Source organism: Pezoporus occidentalis, unplaced genomic scaffold (genome assembly GCF_034315485.1).
Source record: "Pezoporus occidentalis ecotype Australia unplaced genomic scaffold, CSIRO_AGI_Poc_V1 ctg3, whole genome shotgun sequence".
Taxonomy (NCBI): domain Eukaryota; kingdom Metazoa; phylum Chordata; class Aves; order Psittaciformes; family Psittacidae; genus Pezoporus; species Pezoporus occidentalis.
Window position 1 is genome coordinate 16,874,656 of NW_026914940.1, and position 27,870 is coordinate 16,902,525.

The 27,870-nt window shown below is 41.5% G+C and overlaps 2 protein-coding genes across 7 annotated transcripts in view; one reads left to right on the forward strand and one right to left on the reverse strand.

The window, feature by feature from the left end:
- Positions 1 to 2,272, forward strand: part of SYBU (syntabulin) — a 49,713-nt gene extending 47,441 nt beyond the window's left edge. For all 4 annotated transcript variants that reach the window (XM_062627155.1, XM_062627153.1, XM_062627154.1 and 1 more), the window contains 2 exons: positions 204 to 353; positions 1,003 to 2,272. In XM_062627155.1, the coding sequence (XP_062483139.1) occupies positions 204 to 353; positions 1,003 to 2,107 (1,255 nt within the window). In that variant the 3' untranslated portion in view covers positions 2,108 to 2,272. The remainder of the gene's footprint in view (positions 1 to 203; positions 354 to 1,002) is intronic.
- Positions 2,273 to 8,452: 6,180 nt separating this feature from the next.
- Positions 8,453 to 26,508, reverse strand: EBAG9 (estrogen receptor binding site associated antigen 9). Of its 3 annotated transcripts, XM_062627147.1 has the most exons (8): positions 26,346 to 26,508; positions 20,667 to 20,842; positions 19,449 to 19,546; positions 16,126 to 16,204; positions 15,734 to 15,892; positions 13,657 to 13,764; positions 12,700 to 12,791; positions 8,453 to 8,984 (listed from the first exon to the last, which is right to left on the reverse strand). In XM_062627147.1, the coding sequence occupies exons 3-8, from the start codon at positions 19,529 to 19,531 to the stop codon at positions 8,864 to 8,866; spliced, it is 642 nt and encodes a 213-aa protein (XP_062483131.1). In that variant the 5' UTR covers positions 19,532 to 19,546; positions 20,667 to 20,842; positions 26,346 to 26,508; the 3' UTR covers positions 8,453 to 8,863. The 3 variants fall into 3 exon arrangements, with proteins under 3 accessions (XP_062483131.1, XP_062483132.1, XP_062483133.1); XM_062627148.1 differs by lacking the exon at positions 20,667 to 20,842; XM_062627149.1 differs by lacking the exons at positions 20,667 to 20,842; positions 26,346 to 26,508 and having other exon boundaries at positions 16,126 to 16,250; positions 19,449 to 19,552.
- Between the last annotated feature and the right edge of the window lie 1,362 nt (positions 26,509 to 27,870).

The window sequence follows — 27,870 nt, forward strand, 5'->3', positions numbered from 1 at the left end:
CGATAAATAGCAGATTTTGCACATAGCCACAAATCAGCTGTTCCCTCAAGAACTCTGATGTGCCAGAGGGAGTCACTCATGTGGACACTGAGGAGCCCCAAAGTAGTCAAATGTTATATCAGTCAATGGAATGCTTTTTTTTTTGGCTGGGATAGAAGAACTGTAGGAATGATGTTATGTGATGGTTTGTGTTTTCTTTGCAGGCGATCAGGAAGGTACAATAATTCTTGTGACAATCACAACATTAAGCCACAAAGTCCAGAGCAGTATTTGACACCTCTGCAGCAGAAAGAAGTCACAGTACGGCATTTGAAAACCAAGCTGAAGGAATCTGAGAGCAAACTCAAAGAAAGGTAAATTTTGCTTCAGAAATCAGAGCAAGAAAGATTTATTCAGGAACATTTAGGAGTGGGAATCCCAAACACTTTTACTCATTTCTTGACCACATAAAGTTTGCATTAACAAATTTGAAATCTTATCAGTCTGATGAGGTTGTTTTCAGGTATTTCAGGTCTCATAGTGTTCTCAGGGAATACATACCATGCAATTTAATATGAATATAGCTGTCTCTTTCCCCTTTTTTGAACTTTCACTATATTTTTTAAAGGACTATATTTTACCAGTCTGATTTAGCATTGAGAGGCCTTTATACATAAGGCAGTTTTTCGCTGCCAGCATGGGATCTTAGTCTCTTGTTCTGCCTCTCTCAGTGAAATACAACTACAAATGTCCCCCTGCTCCCCTAATGAAAGAAAAGCTCTTAACACAAACCAGTGTGCCCACTTGTGGTTACTGGCTGCGTGGTGAGGTTGGTGACTCTGGCTGGCAGCTGGCTGCATCTCTGCCAGCTCTCTCAGGGATGGCAGCAAATGGGGCACGGAGGAGTTTGCTTCCTTGTTGGAGCATCTCTGCAGCACAACAATTCCAGCATGGGGGAGCCTCATGTTGATTCGTTAACTGGCCAGTCAGCAGCAGTGTCACAACACTTTTATTCTGCTACAGGGAAAAAGAAATAGAAGAGCTCAAAGCTCAGCTGGGACGGATGAGGGAAGACTGGATTGAAGAAGAGTGTAATCGTGTGGAGGCAGAGCTGGCCTTAAAGGAAGCAAAAAGTGAAATTAAACAACTTAAGGTTGTTATTGAAACCATGAAAAACAGCATGGCTGAGAAAGATAAAAAAATGCAAAAATATTTCCTAGACATAAACATTCAAAACAAGAAACTGGAATCTTTGCTGCAGAGCATGGAAGTGGCTCAGCACAGCTTTGTGCAGGATGAGCTGCACCTGGAGTACACGTGTGACTTCGAAGGGAAGCCGTTAGCCATGATACCAGACAGCCTCATCACTGGGGAGCAAGCTCTGGAGGAGGTGGCAGATAGTGGACTGCTTCTTAATGAGGACACAGCTAATGAGACTGATTCATGTGAAGAGAGTTTAACCACCAGAACCTCCGTACCGAGTGATCCAGTTCCCTCCAATCCTGCTGTGAATAAAGAGATGCTTGAAAATGCTCTGGATGAAAAACTAGCTTCCCCCCAGGAGGAGGAGAAAAGCATCAACATGATGGTGGAAAAGGCCATCCAGACTGACGTGGTGCCATATAGCCTGGATGTGGAGCAGTTCTTCCAAAGCATCTTCAGTGCTCAAGATACCTATCCTCTAAGCCCACCTTCATCACTGAAGGAGCTGGATGAGTTTTCTCTTGGAAGCTTCACCGATTCTGCTATTGCAGTGGACTTAACTCCGAGTGATCCAAACTCTGTCATCCTTTTGTCTCCCATGGAGTCTCCATGCCGATTGGTGCAGCGAGGAGTTAATGAGAACCGTTTCATGAAAGAACTTGATTTCATAGACCCTCCTGATGATGACACCTTTAGGTATGCCCATGCCTCCTCTCAGATAGACACCAAGAGCAGCTACTGGAGCAGCAGTCCCCTCACAGATGTTCTGGCTCTAGCAGTCCCTGTTATACCAACTGTCATGTGGGCTTTCAGTACCCACAGAGGAGGCACAGAACCCATTTACAATATTGGCACATTGCTTCGTGGCTGCTGCCTGGTGGCCCTGTGCTCTTTACGCCGTACACCCTTCCGTACCAAAATTTAATGTCCACTCTGTCGCTGGTGTGGTTACCTGAGACAGAGGGGAATAGGGATAAGATAGGTCCTTAAAGTATCGTAGATTCTTTAAGAGTTCATAATTTTGCTTTTCACTATTTGATTTGCACTATAAATTGTTTCAGAAACATGTTCCTTGTTCAAAAAAATAAAATAGCTGAATCCTGTACTTCTACAAGATATCTTTTAACTGGTGTTTTGAACAGCACTGCTGCCTACAGAGACGGTCCTCTTGCTCCCAGGCACTGTGTTCTTCCCCTGTGCTGGTGTCTTGCTGGTGCCAGTGCATCTGCACAGTAAACATGAGAAGGGAAATCGAGGAGACCTACAGCTCATGTCTGTGTTTGTCTGCTGAGCTAGCCTTGAGCTCGGTCACTTCCCTCACTGGTTCACTGAGCAGATTCACTGGCTCAAGGGCAGCACAAAACACACACAGAGAAAGGAACAGTATTTCTTACGGCAGCACACACCTGTAATGGTTGTGAAACTACGGTGTTAAGTAAGTTACATAGAGACTCAAGCCCGACAAGGGTATCATCCATGTGCTCCAGAAAGCATGCTAGCGCTTTCCATTTGTTGTCCAGAGTGTCAATTCAGTTTAGGGGTTAACACAAATATTTCGCAGGCAGCTTCCACCCAGCACATCCTTTGTCCCTGTCTTGTGTAGTGCTCTTCTCAATGGTGCAATTGCTTGAGCATTTCACTGGTCTTGTGCATATACTTGGACTGTAACCAAAAATGTACGTTGTTGGGAGTCTTGAAACTTGTTATAAGGATAAGTTTAGAATCATAGAATCATAGAATAGTTAGGGTTGGAAAGGAACTTAAGATCATCTAGTTACAACCCTCCTGCCATTGGCTGGGACACCTCACACTAAACCATGTCACCCAAGTCTCTGTCCAACATGGCCTTGAGCACTGCCAGGGATGGAACATTCACAGACTCCCTGGGCAACCCATTCCAGTGCCTCAACACCCTAACAGTAAAGAACTTCTTCCTTGCATCCAATCTAATCTTCCCTTGTTTAAGTTTGAACCCGTTACCCCTTGTCCTGTCACTACAGTCCCTAATGAAAAGTCCCTCCCTGGCATCCCTATAGGCCCCCTTTAGATACTGGAAGGTTTCTAAGAGGTCTCCATGCAGTCTTCTCCAGGCTGAACAGCCCCAGCTTGCTCAGCCTACCTTCATACAGGAGGTGCTCCAGTCCCCTGATCATCCTCGTGGCCCTCCTCTGGACTTGTTCCAACAATTCCATGTCCTTTTTATGTTGAGGACACTGAGAGAACTGCACACAATACTCCAAGTGAGGACTCACGAGAGCAGAGTAGAGGGGCAGGATCGCCTCCTTTGACCTGCTGGTCACGCTCCTTTCGATACAGCCCAGGATACAGTTGGCTTTCTGGCCTGCAAGTGCACACTGAAGCCAGCTCATGTTCACTTTCTCATCAACCAACACCCCCAAGTCCTTCTCCACAGGGCTGCTCTGAATCTCTTTGCTCAACCTGTAGCTCTGCTTGGGATTGCTCCCACCCAGGTGTAGGACCTTGCACTTGTCATGGTTAAACTTCATGAGGTTGTCATCAGCCCACCTCACAAGCGTGTCAAGGTCCCTCTGGATGGCATTCCTTCCCTCCAGCGTATCAACCGAACCACACAGCTTGGTGTCATCGGCAAACTTGCTGAGGGCACACTCAATCCCACTGTCCATGTCAGCGATGAAGATGTTGAACAAGACCGGTCCCAACACCAACCCCTGAGGGACACCACTCGTTACTTGTGTCCAGCTGGACATTGATAGATACACTTTGAAACTTAATTTTTGTTTAAGTCTTAGTGTAATGGAACAGTCTTCCAAGCCCTTTAAAATACTAAGGATAAATATACTGTGTTTTAACTTATTGTTTATTTATTTGTTTTTGTGTAAGTTACCTTTATTATCACAAGTTCAGTAAAGCATGTTGGAAATGTCAAACGTGTGAGTGTTTTATTGTGGAAAACCTATAAAAAACACCCCATTTCAGCTGAGCTCTCTGGCACAGGCCGAGCAGGAGGAGGCACAGTGACAGGGCATAAGGTTGGTTCTGAGATCAAGAGCAACAACTTTGAGAGCCAATAAATCAGCATTGTGACAAGTGACTATTAATCCAAAACAATGAATGCTCAGTTGCAGCACGTTTCACAGTTGTGAATAACCTGGGCAATAGTGTCCATTGTTAAGTCCACCCCTCGATCACGGGCCCATCTATATGTTGCATCTCTGCCCTGATGGCCTGAAGTGTCATGGGCCCACCAGGCCAAAAATAATTCACGCTTACGTTGCCAATCTAAGTCCATCTGAGCCACTTCAATCTTAGCCGCTTTATCCACTTGTTGGTTGTTCTGGTGTTCCTCAGTGGCCCGACTCTTGGGTACATGGGCATCTACATGACGTACCTTCACCACCAGGTTCTGCACCCGGGTGCCAATATCTTTCCACAGTGCAGCAGCCCAGATGGGTTTACCTCTGCGTTGCCAGTTGCTCTGCTTCCATTGCTGCAACCACCCCCACAGGGCATTTGCCACCATCCATGAGTCAGTATAAAGTACTGGCCACTTTCCTTGTTCAGCAATGTGGTTACAGGACACAGAGCACAGAGTTAGACTGAGGACACTAAAGTACAGCTCCAAGCACAAGTACTCAGCCAGAGGAAAAGGCAGCAGTGGGTCTGTGGCCCCAGGTGCCTGCTCTGCTGCACACACACTGCATCACAGACACACAGGACCTGTTCTGAAACCCAGTGCAGCCCTCTGGAACCTTGCAACTTCCCATTTTTGTGGGAAGAAATGTGGGGAGCATTTGCAACACTCAAGAGGGTGACGCTGGTGCTTGCAAAGGCAACTCGGGGTCCTTTCACATCCTTATGTTACCTCAGTTCTGTATTACTTGTATTTGCAACAAAGATTAAAGAGGGCTCTTTAAGCATTATTTCAAGGAAGAGAATTAACAGACAGTTCAATGTGACACAGTCCCCTGGAGCTCACAAAGATGCTATGGGAGCATCTTGCTTTCTTTGCCAGTAACTTGCTCTCCAGTGCTCTCCTGGCTCCCTGGGCTCCTGCAGGCCTGGCGTGCCCTGTGAAGCTGCTGCAGTACACATTGCTTAGAGGTCACTTTCAGAAGCTTTGTCATTACATGGACACCAGGGCCAGTGTGGGGGGTTAATGCATATGTTACAGGTGCAATTTCATCATTTATAGGTGTCCTCTCTTGGCACTAGAAGACATGTCAGAAAATGCTGTGCTTCTGCTTCAGAGCATGTCTGCTCAAGGCCAAGAGAACAGTATTTTGTACCATAAGATGTTACCAACTTGATTACAGTTTTGGATTTCTTTACTGCAGCAAGAGGCAACAAAGCACAAACCCACACATGGGTTTAAAATTACAGTAGGACAAACTCATTTTATAGAATCACAGATTGGTTTGGGTTCGAAGGGACCTTAAAGCTCATCCAGTTTCAACCCCCTGTCACAGGCAGGGATACCTTCCACTAGACCAGGTTGCTCCAAGCCCCTGTGTCCAACCTGGCCTTGAGCACTGGCAGGGATGGGGCAGCCACGGCTTCTCTGGGCAACCTGTGCCAGCTCCTCAGCACCCTCATAGGGAAGAACTCTTTCCCAATATCTAATCTCAATCTCCCCTTTGTCAGGTTAAAGCCATTCCCCCTTGCCCTATCACATGTGCTTGTAAAAAGTCCCCTCCAGATTTCCTGTAGCACTGGAAGGCTGCTCTAAGATCTTCCTGGAGCCTTCTCTTCTCCAGGCTGATTTCAGCCCATTATTCGGGCAGGCTGCATTTAGCAGTAGTGTTTTGAAACGTGTTGTTGAAGACATAAGGTGTTAACACCAGAATAACATCAAAGTTGCTTCTGCCCTTAAAAGTCGTCTGCTCTGCTCTGCTCCCATAAGGCATTTAACTGCTCAGCAGCAGGGTACTTTTATTCCCCGATCCACAGAGGATGTGGATGCTGAAGTACCACCTGCTGATAACACCAATATGCATTTTGCTTTCTAGCCCAGGAACAAGAACTCCTTTCTTTACTATTCAGCTGAAGGGGTACCCAACATGCCCATCAGATGATGAAAACACAAAGGTTTAGGTACTGCCCACCTCCTGCCCTGAAATCCTCCCTAAAGCAACTCTCTCCTAAATCCCACCCTCTAGGAACTCACCAAAATGAAAACATTGTATTATCTACGTCCTACATGAGAAGAACAAGTGAGAATTTTGCTCCAAAACCCTTCAGACAAATGAAGACAGGATATTGCAAACACGACCAACCATAGCAAAGCCAAGGAAAGGATGATATTCAGTCCTCCTGGCAGGTCAGTTCTCCATAGACAGAAATAACAGTGAAGGCAATCAAGTCTTAGCTTTCAGTGAAGAAATAAAAGGGCATGGCCAACAGGCTGAGTGTGAGAGGGAAAAGGAGGAGCCTATGAAAGAAGACACAACACGGGTAAAGTGAAGTGTACCACCATTGCATGGATTTAACATGCATCTACAACAGCACCATATCCTTACTGGCACCATGTCAGCACATAGTCCATGAATTGATGTCTCGAGCAGCTGTGCTGAAGCACAGCAGACACAGAGAGAAACACAGCAAAGCAGTATACAGCTGCAGAAGTGCTGACTAGCAAGAGGGTGGCAGCACCCAACGGCTTTTTGAATGCCTGAAGGCTCAAAAAACAAACATACTTTCATGCTGCATTCAGGGGCTTCGGGTCTAAGTTTTTATTAACCAGCCCATGTTTTATTTTTAATAAATAGTATTTATTTGCATCTATTTTACACTGTAAAATAGCAATAGGAAGCACTAAACTGATTTGTAAACTCTGAGATGTAGCTTCCAGCAGGTTTGACCTTAAACAGGCAGCAGATACCATTTGCCCACTATTTGACAGAGGGCAGTTTCCCTGCCCTCCGTCAGCAAAAGTGAGCTGTCACTTGTACCTCCTCGCTTCATCAATGTGACTAAAAGGACAGACATGGTTATTAAAGCTTATTGACAGACTCTCTCCTTATCCCCTATTCACCCTCAGATGCTTTAGACGTGTGCATGAGGAGCAAACTCACTTGTCCTGCCACTGTTCAGTCAGTCCCGGCTGCAGCTATCCATCCTATTCCAGCCACAACACTTGTGCAGAAAAAATGCATTAAAAAGTCCATACTGTTGCCCTCTATAATGTATTTTAAAATATAACATTCCTCAAGGACTTATTTCATATCTGAAAACTGCCGTCAAATCACTGCTTAAATCAAGATTTTAAGTACATGGCAAGCATGCTAACCATTTTCAACAAGCCCACTGAAGGCCACTCTTACTGTCATCTTCTCCATTACTTATCTTGCAAGCAAAACTTGTGTCAGAACTTACTAAAACTTAGTTAAGAATTCTATTCTTCCAGGCAGGCATGATCTAGTCTGACAGCCCCCTGCCCTTTTGCATTCCTTTACACTTTCCCTGCATGCACAGGGAACAAGGCTCAGGCACAGTACTTGCTGTTTTCACTCATCTGTCCCAGGTAAGAAATCCATACAACCCCCAAATGCAGGGATAACAGCATCCACACAACAGAAGATGGAGAAGGCATTCACCATAGCTGTGAGCTACGTCTGAGAGCCACACTGACTCCCCTCCAACTGTACACCTTCCCTTCCAGCAGATGTGAAACTTCCCTTCTTCTCTAAAGCATGGCTGTTTTCTGTGTATCTACCCCCCACACTTTACCAGAGGAATTCCAGTGGGAATACATACAGTAAATATACAAAAATGGAATGTGAGAAGTGCTGTGAACTGAGAATTTTAACACTAGCTTTATTAACAGGACACAATTTTTGTTCAATTATACTACCTATGCAAAAAAGTATAAGGTGTGAGGGTTTTTTTTCTTAACTGTAGGAAGAATTTCTGCTGTAAATACAAATTTACCACTATATGCAAGTGATGAAATGGCTCCCCCGTGTTCACATCCACCTGCATAAGAAAGGAACAGAATGCACGGCTGTTGTGTGGTGATGCCACTGCATTGTCATGTGTAAATGGGCAAGGCAGCACAAGAAGCTGCAAGTGACAAAGTGACAATAGAGCCACTTCAGTGTTCAGCTTTGACTTGTGCTCTACCATAGCATAAGCTACCAGGAGTACATTTAGAGTCACACGTCATCTATAACAAGCACTTTTCTTCTGCACATGTCAAAATATGATCACCCATAGAAAATGCTGAAGTATTTATAAATACCTTTATAAAAAGGCAAAAGCAGACATTCTTTACCAGGCAGCAAGAAAAGGGTTAAAACTGTTTAATTACATGTTTCAGGTAAGCACAGATAATACAGTAGATTTCCCACCACTGAATATTTACATTCTTTTCTGTAGGCTTCAGCTGTTCATTAAGAGTGTCTTTCAATCAACATCCCTGCTCAATCATTTCTGCTGCAAAGAATGGCGCTGGAATAGAACAATTGCAGGAATCATGATTCCATCAAGGCATGATTTTCTGTGGGCTTTTTCTCCTTTAAGAGAACCAACTAGTAGTTCAAGGTATTTTGGGAGAATCCTGGATTCCAAAATGACCTGAAGAATGCACTGAAACCAAGCAGCATGTTGAAGTCCTAGAAATACTTAAAATCAATACCAGTATGTATGTTGCAGAGCTGAAATTCTCTTCTTCACTGGCACTGCCATTGATGCCTGGTTTCTGTTAGGACAGTTTTACACCAATTTTGGTTTGTTCCTTTTTCATTAGCCTCTGGGCCTCTTTCTCCATTTTCTTCCGCTGCTGCTCTGCTGCTCTTTTTTCCCTTTCTGCTATCTTCTGTTGTCTGTAATTAAAGAAAACATGGATTGCTAAATAACAGGAAACCAATTTTTAGCATGGTCATACCTTAATCATTAATTGATGTCATTACATGAATAAACAGGTTGTTATAACTAATCAAACAGAGCTGCAGTTTACTGTAGTTAGGCTCAGAACAGTTATTCTTCTATTGTGCTGAAGTCCTATTTTTTCTCCAGATTAGTCTAGTCTTGGGCAGTAATAATTGTGCAATTATTTTACAATCTAAAAGCCACTTAATTCTCAAGGACTGAGAGTAACAGACTCAGTGAGAGTGTATGGCCTAAAGCTATTTAGAAAAAGAATAAACAGCTATCTAATGCTTGGACTATTAAGATTACCTGTTTCTTCAAATTCAGACCAAAACAGTTTGACTTGTCTAGAACACCAGCTTATGTCCCCCTTTCCCTCAACACAAGCATCAGTAGTTATCTTCTTGGTAATGCAAGCAACTTTCCCTCATGATCAGATGAGATGATAAACTCTAACACTCCCTTTCACATGCTCAGGATCTGTGTTGTACTCTTGTGTTCAGTACAAGCATAGACAACAGTCTTTAAGAAAATGAAGTAAGAGTCTTTAGCTGTGCATCCTTTTGGCATTACTGCTCATCACTGCGATAAAGCCTTGGACATCACTATTAGCTAGCTCAAAGAATTTGTCTACAGAAGAAGGTTTCCAATTTCCACAAATATAGAGCTGACTAGAGCAAAGGGCAAAATCAACACAAAGTTCCACTCATTTTGTTCCCCGCTACAGCTACAACACATAACTGAGTGGCACAGGTTCAACAACCGGATCCATACCCTGAGTGGCACATTGTAGCTCTCTCTCCTGTATTGCGTAAGTAGTATTAGAATGGAATAAGGAAGTTACATTTTGGATTCAGTTTATCAGATATTTAAATTTTACTAAGTGGCCTGCAAGAGGACTGTAAAAACAAACATGAAACTTCATTAACTTGAAAAGGTGAAATTTAACACAGATTCAGTAAGGATAAAGACTTTCTTATTAAAAAAAAATACAGAAATGTAACTCACAGGGCAGTTAAGTGTTAACTTTCAATGTATCTAAATTACCTGTGCACATCCACTTAATGATGCACAAGGGGAAAAGCTGTATGTACACCAGCCAGCATGTTAAAGAACTCCAAAAGCTACATGAGGTGCTAAGCAATGCTATTCATTTGCCATTCTGAAGTAAGGAAAGTCATACCAGGTCATGTTTCTTCTCCCTGCTAAAAACTGCGCACTGCTGAACCCCTCTTAACAGAGAAGTGGTTTCCATGCCCTCTACTGGCTGAGTAGTTTTACTGGATTTAAGTTACACCCAAATGAGAGGGACCTTCACATCACCTCAAACGGAGGAACTAAAGTCATCAAAAAAACAAACAAGCAGCTTGCTGCAAAGTGATATCCTTTCCACGGCTCTTTTACTCGGTCAACATTCAAAACATTGACCTCTATTCCAAGCTTCCTTTCTTAGTGGAAGAAAAGCACAAGACAAACTGCAGCCATATCTGACTCACTTTTTCTGAGTTCCAAAGCAAGGACTTCAGCGGGCTTTGGATGCAATAATACAAGTTGTTTAAACCAGGAAAGCATTCATGCCTTCCATTTGGTCTTTTACTTCAACACAACTAAAAATGCATCAGCACTTAGCTTAACTGTTCCCAATGGGAAAAACCAACTTCACTGGTATTAGAAAGTCTAAAGGTACAGAAAGGCCTCTACAATTTGCAGAAGAAACCAAGTTCTAGCTAATTTCAATTAAATGAAAATCCAGTTTATCATCTTCTACACTGATTCAACACTGACTGAAAAATTTCAGTGTATCCCAGCCCAGAACATGCTGGGAAGTGAGGAGAATGCCCCAAAAGCAGGTTACAAGACCAAGATGCAGTCTTCTAGTATTAAGAAGAAACTCCAGATCACTTCCTTTCTACAGTCTGTTGGAAGCAGAGCCAGTCCTGTCAAGTACTATACTTAAGTGTTATGTTAAATGTCAGATGTTATTACAGTTTCTCTTGCAGTAGACGTCTGTGGTGTAAGTCCTGAAGGTATCTCCTATCAATCTTGCTAGAAATCAGCCAGCACTTTCCTCAATGACAAAAAAAACATTGTAATTTGGTGTGTCATGAACAAAACAAAATTTTACTTCACACAGCTTGGATACAGCTTACACAAGGATCAGTTTTGCCAAGGCAGCCATTCATAGCCGGTCAAGCACTACATAGTACAGACAGTTACAGTTCTCATCATGTTTGTTCCATGAATTTGAAGTATTCAGATACATACACATCTCTTCTAAAACTAGCAAAGTTTGATATTTTTAGTGGGGCCCCACAAGAATTCTATGAAAGTTAACCACTTGAGCTGAAACCTCTCAATAGTAAAGATGGCAGGCTGGAAGTTACACAGCTTCAACCAAACAGGATGACACTTGAAAAACTGGAGTTTGTGAGAAAACTACTTTCTACTCTATGTAAGACAAGTCCCTGCTTTGGAAAGTTTGAATACTTCTTTTCAGAGTCCTGAAAATGTCTGTAATTGAATGTGGCAAGGGTTAAGTAAAGTACAACACAGCTTCTGCAGTCAGCAAAAGTAGTTGGTTCATTTCTCAGTTAAAGATAAAAAAAAGAAAAATCAAAACAAACAGCATTTTTCACTCTTTCATTTTCTTTGTCTGATGCACCATAAAGTGAGTCTCAACAGATTGTACTTCAGAGATTAAAGCTCTTACTGAGTCTACTGGTATTCTTTATGGGAAAAGGTATTATCTTTAGAACAAAACCAGCCCCAAGCCACATCATTCACATCACAAAGCTCATACTCCTGTGATCCATTAGTGAAAGACAAGAGGTGGAAGAGCTTTAGCACTGAAGTTCAAAAAAGAAATCAAACCCAAGCTGTTGACCAGAGTGTACACCTACAGCTATCTGATTAAGTTCACAAAAATATTTGCCTTACAACCATATTCTCACACGTGAAGCTGCTGCACAGGAAGACTGACACTATCAGAATTGCTTGAATTTATTGTTTATCATTAATGCATCAAAAGGGCGCTGGTGTCCTCCCCTTATTCTACTGGTTGAGAAAAGTAAACTTTCCCAACTGTTACAGTAACTAGTTGACCAGAATGCTTTTTTTGCAATTTCCCCTACTATCTCATCTACAAAATTAATTAGATCTAAAATGCATTCTGCCCAGTATCAGTTATGTAGAGCTCAGATGCATAAAAATCAATTGTATTAAGAACTGATTAACAGTTCTTAGCCCTTCTCAGAAAGGTTACAACAAACCAACCTCCATTTGATTCTTTCACATCTGATTATGACACCGCTGACAGAGAACCAAGAAAGCAAACCTGAAAACGTAAATATGTTGTTATGATGCTTTGTGAACTGTACAGGATGAAGTTGTTTGTGTGATAGTTTTTATTAAAAGGATAAAATTCCCACTTTTATTTGGTATGGGAGTTAGCTTAGTTCATTGTGAGGGTGGTGAGGCACTGGAACAGGTTGCCCAAAGAAGTGGTAAATGCTCCATCCCTGGCAGTGTTCAAGGCCAGGTTGGACAGAGATGAGGCATCCCTGCCCATGGCAGGGGGGTTGGAACTAGATGATCTTAAGGTCCTTTCCAACCCTAACTATTCTATGATTCTATGAAAAGTTTACATGGTGTTACATTATTTTGAGTTACCTAAGAACTTCTTCCGCCTGCCAGGCAGCATCTTCCTCTTCTTCCCAGGCATTAGTATTTTCTTGCCAAGTATCCAAGTCTCCCAGTTCAGGCTGAAACAAAAAACGTGAAAAAAATTAGATAAAACACTTATTTTTACCTTCGATGCCTCAGACTTCCAGAAATATTTGAGATATGATGATACTTCTCACCTAATAAGCTGAGCAGCTGAAATGACTAGAAAGTAGATTTCTGGAAGCTGCATGGACAAACCAACACATGTATTCATGTGTTGGTGTGTCCACTGCCACTTAAGTGCTGCTTTTCTTCACTAGAATTCCTTTCCTGAATTATATGCATGATAGGCTGTCTAAAGTTTTAAGTTTCTGTACTGCTGACAAGACCCTTCTGTGCACTACATTAAACAAAGCAGAAGCACCATTAAAGAAGGCAGAGGGGAAGGAAGGGAGAGCATCTCCCTCTAAATAGCCAGGCTGTTGGGTAACCAGTCTATTTTTAAAAAGGCTGAAGGACAAAAAAATCAGGAGACTGTTAGAATACAATCCCTACAGAAACGAAGGGATTTCCCTGAAGGAAGTTAAAAATGGGTCCAAGGTAACCCAGAGGCTTTCAAAAAGAAAAAGAAACAAACAGAAAAGCTTTCTACCTTTCTGTTAGGAACTTACTGTGTAAAATCAAGAAAACCCCAGATGTATAGCCCGTTGCTTTAGAAGATTATACAAGTGTTTGGAAGCTTCTTACCTTTTCATTACTACTGACCTGTTAAGTTTCTCGGTAGAATACATTAGTTAAAATTAGATTAATTACTTCATTGCTTTGAACCAAATACTCAATTTTAAAACAATTTATGTTATTCCACAACTATTCCTCTTGCTTCCCACAATGCAGACCTTACACAGACTATTCATTCTCCTACACAACAGTCATTTAACTGTCAAGTATAATATCAATACTTACAGACTGATGAATAAAAGGAATATCTTGTGTAGCTGCTAATCTGCTAGAGAATCCCATGTTTCCCTCTGGTATCCCAAAATTTAAAGGCTCTCGTTTTTTAATAACTATCTGAAAATATTGAAAAAAGAAAAAAAAAAAAAAGTAGTGAGTAAAACCACTGCACAGGTTCCTTGGTGATCATCTAACTGTGCTTGTGAGGATAAAGACCTACAACACCACACAGGGCTTCAAACTTGTTCAGGATTTGGGAGCTGTAAAGCCAGAGGAACTGGTGAGAGAAGCTAAATGCAAAGGATACAAATACTCCCTCCTTCCCCCACCAGCTTTTACTTAAGTCACATCACTTAATGTGACTCAATCTGTAATTACAGATCTAATAGACACATCTCCCAGTACTCATATAAGCTACTAATTACATGACATATTCCTTGGATAAACCCTGTTTCCATGAAAGGTCACTGTGTAATACCACTCTTGAGGACAGTGCTGTCAGCACAGCTACACTGCTTTGGAACATGGAGTTCTCTTATCTACTTCAGTAGCATACCTGTGCAGAAGTTTCAATACCTGCAATGTAATTCACTATCACATTAACTGGTAAAGCTCTGTATTGATTTCACTCAAAAACATGCACTAATGAGTCCCCAAAAAGGCTTATTAGCAAGTTCAAGACAGTGGCTAAAATCACGTATCCCTTATGTGTCTGGAACTCAAGATACGAACTTACTTACTTCATTCAGCCTACTTTATGCCTCTGCCAATTCCAAAAGAGGTAGATTCCCAGATCCTCTGACTGTACAAATGCTAATACTAATGCAAGAAAGGAAACAGACTAAACCATCTTATTTAGCAATGAGAGACACTGTTATTTGACTGAGGTTCCATTTTCATACATTGTAGATAGGAGTGGTAACACCAGTAGATTCCACCTCTGATCCTGGGGTTTACTTTGAGCTCAGATTCGATGGAAACAAACATAAATTCCTATTTGAGGGTGGCAACAAGGTGAAGCTAGCAGGAATGTTTTTTATAGTGCCTGCAGTCACCTCTAAAGGTACATTTAAACTAAACCCAGTATATAGTATTCAAGCAGCGTGAACTCTTCTTGAGGAGAAATCCATCTCTGCAGAGATACCTCTGGCCCCAGATTTTGAGAAATCAAAATCCTTAGCAGAATTTGTTCCACAGAATGCAGCAGATCCTGAATGCACAGAAAATTGACCCCGGTATCATCTCCAGGTCATAGGAACACAGGAAGACTCAGGTTGAAAAGGGCCTCGGGAGGTCTGAAATACAACTTCCACCTCAATGCACTGTCAGTTCAGAGGCTGCTGAAGGTACTCAGGACTAATCCACCTGGATCTTGAAAACTTTCAGAGATGGAGCCTGCACAACCTTTCTGGTAATCTGTTTCAGTATTTGAATGCCTTTGTTGTGAAAAAGGTTTTCTAATTGACTCAAAGTGCTGTAAGTACCCAGCTGGAAGACTTCTACATACAAATAAATCTTGCAATTACCAGAAGCTTATTCAGCATTTATTTACAGTGTCCATGCTCTTGTGGATATGCCCCTCTGTCGTCTCCATAATAAAAATCGGTATCTGAAGAGCAAGATATTCTGAAATAGCAGCTTCCTAATTCCAACCTCCCCAATATAACTTGGTGAATTGTCTCCTGAAACAGCAGTGCTGCTACCCCAAATGTCAGTTCAGTAGGACATGGAATGTCTCTGTTCAAATAACGGAAGGGAATAAGCACAAGTATCTTAGTGCAGTAGTTCCATTCTCAGAACTTGACTTGAGAGTTCTCACATTATATTTCCCAGAGCCCTCAGACTATGAAATCGTAAGTTTTCTATAACACTAAAGGTGTAAATGTGAACTAGCATCACATTCACCAAGATCTCAGAGTCAATATTTTTAATTAGACATGTTAGACTACATATCAGCATCTAATCTCATTTCAGTAAAACAGCTTAATTTTGCCAGCAGCACCTTGTCTATGTTTCCAATTTATTTATAGCCTCATTTAAAGGAAGGTAACCCCTCAGTAAGCACAGTTGAAAGTGCAATACTTACTTTTTGAGTTTTTCTTATAGTTGGTGTCATATCTTTGAAATAATCAGGTTCCATTTGTTCCAAAGGATTCTGCTGAGCAGCCACATTACCGTTACCACCTTCAATCTTCACACTGGTAGGTGCATCTTCATCCCATGATGACCAGTCTTCTACTTCAGGCTGAAGAGGAAGTATATGGTACAAGTTAATATTATCTGCGAGTAAAAACTTGTCTTTATCTTGCCGAGACATATTCTTCAGATAATATAGCATATATAATAATAATCTAATAATAGCATATATATAATAGCATATAATAATAATATGATATATATACTGATCACATTCTAGGACTGGTATAAACACTGTGTTAAGGGATTATTTATAAAGTGACCTACCATTTAAGCAATTACCTGTTTAGAAACAGATGAATAATCAACTGTGGTTGGTAAAGTTATTTGGTCTCCACTTAACTTTCGCCCTCTTCCAGACCTGAAAGAAAAACGTAGGATTCCTCCAAGCTCTGAAAACATGAGCACTAAGTTTAAAAAGAACAAAAAGTAAGTCTGAGAACAGCACTACTGAAAACAGTCATGGCTAAAACATTCAGTCCTTAAGCTACTTTCGTATTAACTACTGCCAGTAAAAGTTTGCTAAGCAAAAGAATTTCATCATGAATTGAAAGTGATGTTTACAAGAATTTCCACTTTACTTTTTGAACTGCAGTGGAAATGGAGAAGAAGCAATTTTAAACTATGAAAATAGACAAATGAACTCCATTACTTGCATATAGACAGTTCCCATTTTTAGATTGTCAGTGCTTATAAAGAAAGCAATATTGGCCTACATCTGTTTAATGATAACCATTTCTATTGTAAACTGAGAAGTATTTCTACTTCTCTTAGATGCTGTGTCTAACAAACCACTTTCCATGCTGCTTGATGTGAAAGCCCCTCTAAAGCACTTCCCTTCAAAGTCTAAACAGAGGTATGAAGAGATATGTGAGTCAACAGCTTCTGTTCAATACATGCTTCTACTTAAACAACAGTTTTAATTAAAGCATTTCAGCAGCTGCATCAAATAATTTTCACTGAACACTAATGCAAATAAAGCACCTAGATGTTTACTTACTGACACCATTCAAAGATCAATAATAATTAAAATATTCTTAGCTGACATTCACTATATTTTAAAACCTTACAACACAAGAGAATGAAATTCAAGGTCACACTCATTTTTTAGCCCAAGTTATGCAATTTCCGATAGCAAGGCAGTCATGTAACTGACTTTATATAGCTTAGAAAACTTTTTATTACTACTGATGAGAATAAAACTGGGAAATTATAATTTTGAGTTTACATCCAGTATTTTTACTATTATAGAACATCCTACCATTAACTCAGAATTGCCAAATTGCTTGGAATACCACCTCTGCCCCATGTCGGTGAGTGATTATATTTTCTTATTTTAAGCCCAACAGATTCTTCCTTAAGATCAGGTGCTATCATCAAATATTCAAGTTTTACACATGTAACTCTAGCCCCCTTAAAAACTGCTCCTTTAAAGTAAAAAGCAAGTCTAGGGGTAAAGTGAAAATGCTGTTTCTTCAGACACATTAGAGACTTCTGGTTCTGGCTGACTAGATTTAGTTGATGTCTCTAAAGGAAACCCAAGTTTGAAAACATCCTGCAGACCTGTACAACATATGCATCTTTAATACTATGCTAAGCCATCCCTTCTGCAATTATTTCCCTATGTATTTCCCTATTTATAAGATGTAGAAGACTCCAGCAAGTGGTTTACGGCAAATGTTCATCTAGACAAAATGATTACACTGACAACAGCTTCTGTCATACATGGGAAACATGGGAAAGAACATGCTACACAGGGCAGCACTGAGGAAGGCTATGTATCTCCACTTCTTTTTCTACAACAGGAATAAGATGCTGCTCTTGGGTTTTGGTTCTCTTTACTAATTATCAGTATCCAGATTTCCCAGCTGGAGAAGCTATCTAGAGATTTTAAATAGAATAAAGTTTCATTTCTTTCTATACCTTTTATTTCCTGGAAACATTGGATTCTGGCAGGCTTTTATTAAAAGTTTTAACTAAAGAGATGACTAGTACCACATGTAGGCTTTACACGACCAGAAAGATGCATGATCTCTACAGGCACTTGTTTAAAAGAAAGCCTAATGTAAACTAAATAATCTAAATAAGCAGAAGTTCATAACTACTGAATCAAAATGCATGTTTAATTAAATCATGTTTGCTGGTTATCAGACACACTCATATGCAGGGGAGCATTACAGGAAAAAAATGTCCAAGCTATGCTTTGCAGCTAACATTAAACAGGAAAAACATCTGTAGTTAAAAGACTGAACTAATTTCATCCACTGATTTGCTTATGTGAAATATTTTAAATTTTCATTCTCTCAACTAACTGCTATTCACAGAAGAAAAGTTATTTTTACTCTCAAACAGTTCCTTGGCTGTTAATTTCAAGGATTTGTTTCATTCAGAAGTTGAAAAACTGAGGAAAATACTGTCATTACACCTACTAAATAATTATCTGCTTATAAAAGCTATCTTAATGCTTAGAGAGATGAAGGGTCTATATAACACAGAAGCTATCATCAGCTCGGTGTTTTGATTTCTTTTAGAACTTATACAAGAAGTATTCTTAATTTAATTTGGAATTGAAATCACAGAACTAAGGCTGGCATCTATACATTTGTATGCAGCATTAAAATATATCTTTGCAAAGCTTCACTATATCTGTAGTGAATTTACCAACCAGTTGAGAGCTGCTCTTATTGTTGGGACAAGTAAGGTGAACAGGAAATAGACATTTAATTTGTGTCTACCAGATACTCTGTATATGATGTAACCTCACTGGCAAAGTACTAGCCATTATACACAAAACAATGCATTTCTCTAAACAGCTATTTGTTTATGTAAAGCAACATTCTGCAAGAGTGGCAAGAAGCAGCAGTACTTCCCATGACAGCAGAGCTGAGAGGTACCTCAGGTAATCTGCTCCTGTTCTATTTAACTCTACTAATATACAACCATAACTCTTGAAAGATTTTGAATGCTTCTAGGTACTACACCACTACGTTCATGGGTCTACAACTTGAAAGAACACTATGTATGACTTACAAGAGTAAACAAAAAATAAGTTCTGTTCATTAAAAAACAAAGAAAAAAGTTTTCATGAACTTTAATCACTCTCCTCCAAACTTTTGAAGGAAACTTCAACAGGCAGAAGAATCTGAAGTCTCAGGCAACTGTTTCTTGACAAAGCAGGATTAGAATCACACATTTATAATGAAAGCTTACTGACTGATGACTTGATGGGTGCTGCCATTAATCAAGTCTCTTAAAAAACAAAGTATCACTTGTCAAGTATTTATAAAAAATGCAAAGAACAATTTTGCTTTGACATGGGATATTTTTAAAAGGCATTTTTAAAACCCGTCATAGTTGTTTAGAAAACACTCATTAGAGCTATCATACCACAAAGTACACTCACAACTGCACAACATAAACTTCTGAATTCTGAAGAAATATGAAGTTTAAAGCATGAATGTTGACTTAGCTTTTATCTGTCTTGTTTTGCAATTAGTAAAATCAGAACTGGGAAAAGTGGAAGGTGGGTGCTGGGAGAAGGAAAGAAGTGCAAGAACCTGTAATTAAAAAAGACAATGTAACCAAATTAAATCACACTTGTTTACCTGCATATTAACTTTTTAATGAAAGAAAGCACTGCTGCCAGGCAAGTACAGATTTTAAAGAGTCGAAACTGTGTTATGGCCATGGTGAAAAACCCTCCCTGCAAAAGAAAAGAAGTTAGATATAGAGGATTATACATATTTAAATGGTTCTTAAAGTCAACTTCTTAGCTGCTGAGAAGCAAGGAGCATTCTATGAAACTATATTAATGCAAGAAGAGAGAGGAGGTACCTGGAGCACAGAAACTACCTACCTACTATCAGGACATTTCGGTGACGTGAATAATGCAAGTACTGAATATATATACAGACTTTAAAGAAACCGCACATTATCATAAGTGAAGTCACAGTTAGAGGTATTTTAAAAAGGGAAGTGTGGGCAATCAAACGCAGTGACTGTACAGCTGCTGGCTTATGCACTAACAATGGCACTGAACACTAGGAATCACACAATCACAGAATTCCAAGGGTTGGAAGGGACCTCAAAAGATCATCTAGTCCAACCCCCCTGGAAGAGCAGGGTAACCTAGAGTACATCACACAGGAACTTGTCCAGGCAGGCCTTGAATATCCCCAATGTAGGAGACTCCACAACCCCCCTGGGCAACCCGTTCCAGTGCTCTGTCACTCTCACAGTAAAGAATTTTTTCCTGATGCAAGAATAACAGAATAATCATCAGAAAGAAACTCACATTTGCATGAGCAAGTCTTGCACATACAAATTATAAATTTAGTCACTAAATCAAAACCCAAAATTGGCTGTTTAGCTTCCATTTTGATGGAAATGTATGATGAGAACAAACGCTGTTTATTTTAGAACCAGCATCACTGAAAAATCATCAGCAAAGAAAGACCCTGTTCAACCTGGGTGCACTATCGCAGCAGTTAACCCCTGGATCTGTCAGTATTCCTGTTCCAGACTGGATCATGCTGGCAAACCCGGACAAGAAAACAATCATCTGTGGCTGAAGCCATTTAGGCTTGTTTCAGTGTCAAATTGATAATCTAGAGAATTCATACTCAGTATTTTACACTATTCCAACAGATCCCCTTACACAGGTACAGACTGAATCAGAATAATCTGTTGTAATTCAAGGATCCTTTTCTCTTCTAGAGGTGAACATTTCAGAATAAAGAATAAGAGGTTAGGCTACACAAATAGCTTTTCATTATATACGTCTACATGTGTTAACAACATTTTCTGTTGCAAGTTTAACATACCTCCTGGTGAGAAGAGAAGGCAGCCCTGTGACATTTTCCTCAGGCCATGAGTACTCCATGGAAGGACAGCTTGATTTCAAATATGTTATGGCATTTAAATCACTTTCTATATTCCAGGCTTTAAGTTAGGAAGAGTCAGGAAGGTGGATCATTAGGTAGGCTGCTCCAATACTGCCCTGAGGATTTTATTAAAAAGTACATAATGGGATTTGTGAGCTTCATGGAGCTTATTTTTTATCGGTGCTCATTTGTTAAGATAATGTAACTAGTATTAAACACTATATAAATATAGTCCTGGAAATACTGCTTCACATACAGACCAGATCTGAAATTTCTGCTGAGAAATCATTATTAAATAAACAGGCTCTTTTACTGTAAAAGGAAAGGCTTAAGTCAATGAGTAAACGCCAAATTACAGACCACACTACCAAGCTCTAGCGCAAGAGAAAGGCCTCATAGGACACACTTCACCTTTACTTCAACACTAGTATTGTCTTAGTCTCCTTTCATGGAAGACTTAAATTTAGAAAACCTTATACAAGAGTGGGCATTAAATGGGCTCTTGATCTAACAGGAAACAGTCAAAACTTCCCACAAAGAAGCAAGAACAGCAGACACCGTACAACATATTTAGGTTTTAGTTTTAAAGGTAAGACTTGCATTCCATATTGTGCTCAAGCACTTCTTACCTTCTGGAATAAGCAATTTTGACAGTATCTAGGTGACAGAAGAATGGATTAGTCAAGAGTTTGGAACTGAGAGGACTGGGAAGTTTACTACCTAAGTGCAAAACTAAAACAAAAACAATACTCATGTATCAGTTACATATATTATAAATCAGTTTTATATATATAAAACCTCACTTTTTCAATTCATCCCCATTTTTTATATACCAAATTGTATACTCTATCGGCTCAATATAAACAACAACCAAAAAGCCCCAACAGAATCCACAAGAAGTCTGTCTTGCAAGTTTGTGAAGTCCACTGCTGACAAAAGTTAGCCACCAGAACTTAATCCTTTTGTCCCACATCATTCCTATACATGAGTGTCTACTCCAGTATCACCTGTATGACTGTTTGCCAGGGTTTAACAGCTATCAGGTAACTTGTCCCCTTCCACTTTCTATGTGTCACACAAAAGTTTCTGAGATGAGACACATAATCACATCATGTATTTGTGTTAGAGCTGCATTTCACTTGAACTCTGGCAGCGCTAGGCCCTTCAAGACAGTACGTACTGTCTGGCCTGCCTCTTCACTGCAGTTTTCCCAATTAAGCTCTGGACACTACAGATAGTATGTATGATGCACAACCAGAGTTTCAGCAACAATAGTAGTCAGCTAGCCATAGTAGTACTAGCAATCATCTGCCTTTAAAGAGTACTTTCCTCAGTGTAACCAGTTTTTATACTGCTAATTAAGACATGAAGCAGTATATATACACTAATTTTTGCAATATGCTAAAAGTTGTTTAAAACAGGATTGTGAATATATTATTGGCTCAATATTATGACAAGTCAAGCATCTTCCCCAGTGTCTGAAGTAGCACTTGAAGCATTTGCAGTGTTACTCTAAGGACAGCACTACCCAAAAAGAAAAGTTAAAGGTTAGCTAAAGGTTTGGGGGGGAGAGCTTTAGGGTTATGTTTGGGTGTGTGGTTTGGGTTTTTTTTTGTTTTGTTTTGAAACTTATTTTCTCAAAGGTAAATAATTTTATATTCTGAAGCACTGACATGAATAAATATGTACACATGGAACCTTAGTATTCCTTGAGTTTACTGCAAACTTAATTCCCCTGATACCATTACACTAAACTTGTGTAATGGTAAACAACTATGTAAACTTTAAGTGAAACAAAGTGTTCTTTCTTTTCTTGTCCACCTTTCTCAAACACTGTCAAGAAGCACAGCCATGTGCTCCTTATCTCATGAATGGGAAATAATATCGGACAGCATAATGCTTAATAGTAGGGCCACATCCTTCTTTCTTTTCTTAAGTCTTTCCTTGATAATGAATCCCAAAAGGAACTAAAATTACATCAGCAGCGAACTATGATACAGGATGGCACAGAGACATATACAGTCCTATAACATTTCTAAACAGGTGGCAAAGGTGAAACACTAGACTAGAATTCAGGAAATCCATTAAGATTGTCTGTCAGCCTGATACGCTGTTGTGCATAACACGCCTCATGCCTCAGCTTCCCATTTGTAAAATGAGATGGAACTTTCCTTCTCCCATTATTGAGATTGCTTCTAATGTATTAGATTTATCAGACTTCCTGTCAACTGAACTTTTAAGTTCCATTACAACAGAAAGCAAATAAATCAGGACATGTACCCTAATTAATCTGATTCTATCAGTCAATGCAACAGTTTTGTAACAGACACTAAATTTAACTGGAGTTTGACTAGTGTAGCTCATACTGCTTTTATTAGTAAAAAAAAAAAAAATCACAGCAGTTGCTTACATGAAAAATGAGCACAGAAAGGATTAAAGCACAGCAGGAGCAAGATGTGAAACACATTAGACCCAGATCAGAAGAATGAGGCAACTCATCCCTGAAAACATTTTATAGATCTATAAAAGAAATATAGTGAAGAGAGGGAAAGATCAGAAGTTTACTGAACTGAAGCATTTTTCAATTGCTTTCAGCTTGCAGTAGTGGCCTCATCAGAACTCTGACTTCGCTGATACAAACCCTCAAATCATCCATGGCATACACAGTCCATCTGTGCCAGTTAACTGTGGTTCAATAAGCAGGACTCTTACTGGCCACCACTGTACAATGAACATGTTGTCATGTGGGGAAGCACTCCCTCTTTCATACCTAACTGCGCATACCTAAATGTGCCCCTTAAACACTATTTCATAAGACCAAGCCAATTCTAAAATAAAGTCACTTTGTGGCACTAAAATCGCTTTATAGGCTTGTTCCTTCTTATAGAGCTCAGCTCCTACTGTCAGTGAAAAAGATGTTAAAACACTCACTGCGCACCTATCCTTCTCTCCTCTGTTCCTCTACAATGAGGACTGATTGTTACTGAGTAGTTTTATTTAGGGGTCACCATCTTCAAAATTTCTGCTTAAATTACCAGTTCTTTCTGAATTGGTTACATTCTTTAACATCAGCTCATCTGTGACTCTGCAATGAATACATGAAGACACCTTGGTAACAGTGACTTTAACTTACATTAAACACAGCTAGCTAAATAGCCAAAGGATGGTGTCTAAACTGAGACTAAAAATAACATCTGAAACTGAAAGGTTACCTGCCAGCTACATATTTACATAAGCAGCCACAGAAAAAGCCTCACCCTTCTAAAGCAAAATGAGAAGTTCCCTTCCTAGTACAAAAGACTAACATAACCTTAAGTGCTTACATATGTCAGCACCAAAACTCCACAAAAGCACAGCTGAACCAGTGTGTCTTCACTAGCAAGTACCATAAGGCTAGTCCGAAGTTTCACTGCTAAGGACAGGATTTCTTAGAAGTTTATTTTGTATGAAATTTTACAAAAGTGGAGTGGCCACATCTATCTGCAGATGCCCAACTAGGTTTACAGGGAGATTGAATTCTAAGAAGGTTACTAGACAGAGCTAAAAAACCTATTTATTTTTAAGCACACAAATCCTCCTCCAAATCATGTACATGACAGCACGTACGAAGGCCTTCTGTATTTTATAAAGGTCAACATAATGATTCAGGAACAGCATTCAATCAGGTACTGAAAGACACGATCAGCACCTACTGCATTTCAGAGTAACCATGAGTCTTGCAGCCTGATGAGAAGGTTCCATTCCCTTCTTCGTGACTGATTTCTGTGTTTGGGTTTTGTTTGCTTGTTTATCACTTTATATATATACATAATATTTAGAACACAAAGGCAGAAGGAAAGAACTTGTCAATGTCCCCAACACCTAGTTGATAAACAGAGAGGTTAAATGGCAACATAACTGAACCCTAAAGCCATGCTACTACGGCATGAGACAATGGAGCAGAATCCAAAGGAAAGACTAGGAGGTACCTCCTGTCTACCTACAAGTCGGTGGTTGGTGGATGTCCATAATATATACTGTAGTTCCAACACTAATGCTCCAGGTAGCTGGGAAAAGACTACTCTACCTGTGAGCTAAGTGATCCAAGGTGCTCAAACACAGCAAGAGATTTCAAGACTATCAGGAGCTGCAGAAGACAGCAAAATTCAAGATGGAATGTGTGCTTCTTTAATTAAAGGCAGTAAAAACTGGTGCATGCTGGTGATTACCAAGTTATTCCTGGACACCCAACACTCCATCACACAAAATACGGAGTTTCAACTTCTTCTAAAGCATGCTACTCTTAAACCCACAAAACTGCTATAGTAATACCACCTTATCTCACCCCTTCCTCTGCAAGAAACTGAACATAGTTCCAATCTTGTTCACGTGAACTCGTGAAGCTCTCTGTTCTGAATTAGAAATTCTAACTTCTATTTTACAAGGCAATGTTAGCTAAAATAAAAAGTCTGTCCACTGATTTATCAGACATTCTTTGACAATCCTTATCTATATAAACCACTGCCTTCTGAAAACCAGCATACAGAACACAGGGATTGAAGTCATGCAAACCCATGATACTCACTTCAACTTAGTTCACATTCACAAAGAGTCTTTGACATAATGCACTAAATCACAACACTGAGAAGTTCTCAGGCACAAAATCACAGTTCAAGAGACCCCAGTTCTGTTCCAGTCATTATTAGTCATCCCGGACTTTAGTTATCTGTAGCTACATGGAAAGCCAGAGATGAAAAAGTAACACATCCTCATTGTCAGCACCATAAAATCATCTTGCGACATCAGCTGTCTCGACAAACACCTGCTATTTACAGTCAAGATACACTACAAGACATGCTGCGCAAAAGGGCTTAAAGAAATCTCTACAAAGCATGTCAGCACTTCCAGGACTGCAAAGCAGCAAGCTATGCTGTTTACATTATAGGTGCAACTCAGACACATTGAGAATTCATGACCATTAAATAGTGTCCCACCATTCTACAGAACAGCCCGGGCTCAAGTGTTCAACTACAGGCAACACCGAGGCCAGACGGCAGCACCTAAGTTTCCTGTGACCTCTTAGAGATTCTTAAAGCCTTTAAAACTGTACTAAGCAACTTTCACGTTAACTTTCATGCCATCTATCAGTCAGCAGAAACAAAGGAAAATCTCACACTAGGTAACCCCAAGAAGCATGGTCCCCCAGAGCCCCGAGAAACACCAGAAATGCTGAAACCCGTCAGCTCGACAGGACGCGCTCCCGTCCCCTTTCCCCAGCGGGTGCCAAGCCCCTCAGTCCCCAAACGCTGCCGATCTACTCCTTAGTCGCTTTGCCCAGCCTGTGAGGTGCCCCCGGCCCGCCATGCCCCGCACCGAGCAGACACCGGGTGACCGCGGGCCCCGTGCCCCCGGGCAGGCCTGCCGGCGGGCGAGGCCCATGGGGCGCAGGTGCGCCGGCGGCCACGCGGCGTCCCGAGCACGCAGGGGAACGGGGTGGAGCGCTTCTGGGGAAGAACAGCGACGGCCTGCCCTAAGGCGGGAAAAGACCGAGACCGGGCCCCCTACCTAGCCGCGCCGCGGAAAGGCGAAGCGAGGCGGAAACGGTGCACCTGCAGGAGAAGGACGCGGGCCGCCACTCACCTGCCTGTCGCGGAAAGGCGCTTCGGGGGGCGGGGAGCGCGGGGGGCCGCTCCCGCAGCCTGCGCCCTAGCCGGACGCCCCTCATTCAAAGCTCGGTGCGTGCTGCCGCCTCCCGCACCGCCATGTCAGCCTCCGGTCACCCGGGCGATGAGCCCGCCTCTTCCGGCCGCGCCCCTTCCCAGCGCGCCACTGACCCGCCCTCCTGCTCCCTCCCGCCGCCATGGCTTCCGCAGGGGGGCGGCTGTGCCGGCAGTGACGGAGCGGGCGGCTGCTGAGGAGCTGGCGAGACCTCTACGGAGGGACCGACCGCTGGCAGTTCGCGCCCCCTGCCCCAGCCCGTTCTGCTGCGCGCGGCACGGCTGCTGCCTCGCCCCGCGGGAGTTCGAGAGGCGTCTTGTCAGCTTGGGGAGCTGCGATAAAAAGCATTGGTCTTTAATAAATCAGGGTGCTACATCGGTGGTTGTAAAGGTAGCCCAGCTGTGGTTGGCTAGATGCTGAGCTGTACATTTGAAAACTGCTAAAAAGTAATAAAGAGTCTGCAGTAGCTGAGGGTGTAGCCTCAGCTGGCGGTGGGTCCTGGGGCCTTGCCAGTGTCTCCTTTGTTCATCCAGATGCCCCAAGAAGGACTTGTGTGTGTGTGAACTGGCTGGCCTCCGGGCACAGTTTATTCATTCCCTGATGATGTGCAGAAAAGAGGAGGGAGATGTTCAGTAACGTGATTTTTCCAGAGCTCTGTGTGTGCCTGGACATTTGACAATGCAATCCCTGCTCACTGGGAGGCCTAGTCAACTTGCAAGGCAGCTCTGATTCAGCCCCCCTTCAAATCATACCGCCGAGTTCTTTCTCTGCTCAGTTCTGCTCTCCTTAGCTGCCTTCACTTACAGACTTCCTGCTGTGTAGCTAACCTCCTAACTGCTGTCTCCTGTACTGTTGGCTCAGGCAGTGAGGAGGTGGGTGCTAGGAGGATGGTTCTTGTTGGGAGGACGGAACAGGATTCGTTTCCTTCTTCTTGCGTCCCAGCAGGAACTGTAAGTGCATTCCACAGCTCTTCATCCAGAAGCAGGGGCCAGAGGGACAAGGAACCAAGCATGACATGGCTGGTGGCAGGGCAGGGGCCTCTCCAACCAGGACCTCAGCAAGGCAGGCTGGCGGCAGCTCAGGGTCCAGACCAACAGGTGGTTTTCTGGTGATAAGGCAGGTCTGAGGACAAGCTAGGGAGTCCAGGATCAATAGGGTCCATAGCAGTCAGGGCACAGCAGTGGCTGAGCTGAAGGGCAACAATCGTGCAGTGTTGCTCAGGTGGGGACTGATGTGCCTGCAAAACCTGCATTCAGTAAGAGAAACTCAATATATGTAATGCTGGTTTTAATTTTAAGCATTATTTCAAAACCATTTGTGTAATAAAGAGTTAAACCTTTCAGGACAGCGTTCTGTCTAAAGCAGAAACTGGAAAATAATCTTCATCTGCATTCACTCAAAAAAGCATGGCACAATGGGAGAGATCAGATTGTGAATATAGCCAGAG

Coding starts and splice junctions, on each gene's coding strand:
- EBAG9 (XM_062627148.1), bottom strand. CDS start 19,531: ATGGCCATAACACAGTTTCGACTCTTTAAAATCTGTACTTGCCTGGCA. Junction 12,792..13,656: donor TTCCTTTTATTCATCAGTCT/GTAAGTATTGAT, acceptor TTTTTGTTTCAG/CCTGAACTGGGAGACTTGGA. Junction 8,985..12,699: donor CAGGCGGAAGAAGTTCTTAG/GTAACTCAAAAT, acceptor CTTTAATTACAG/ACAACAGAAGATAGCAGAAA.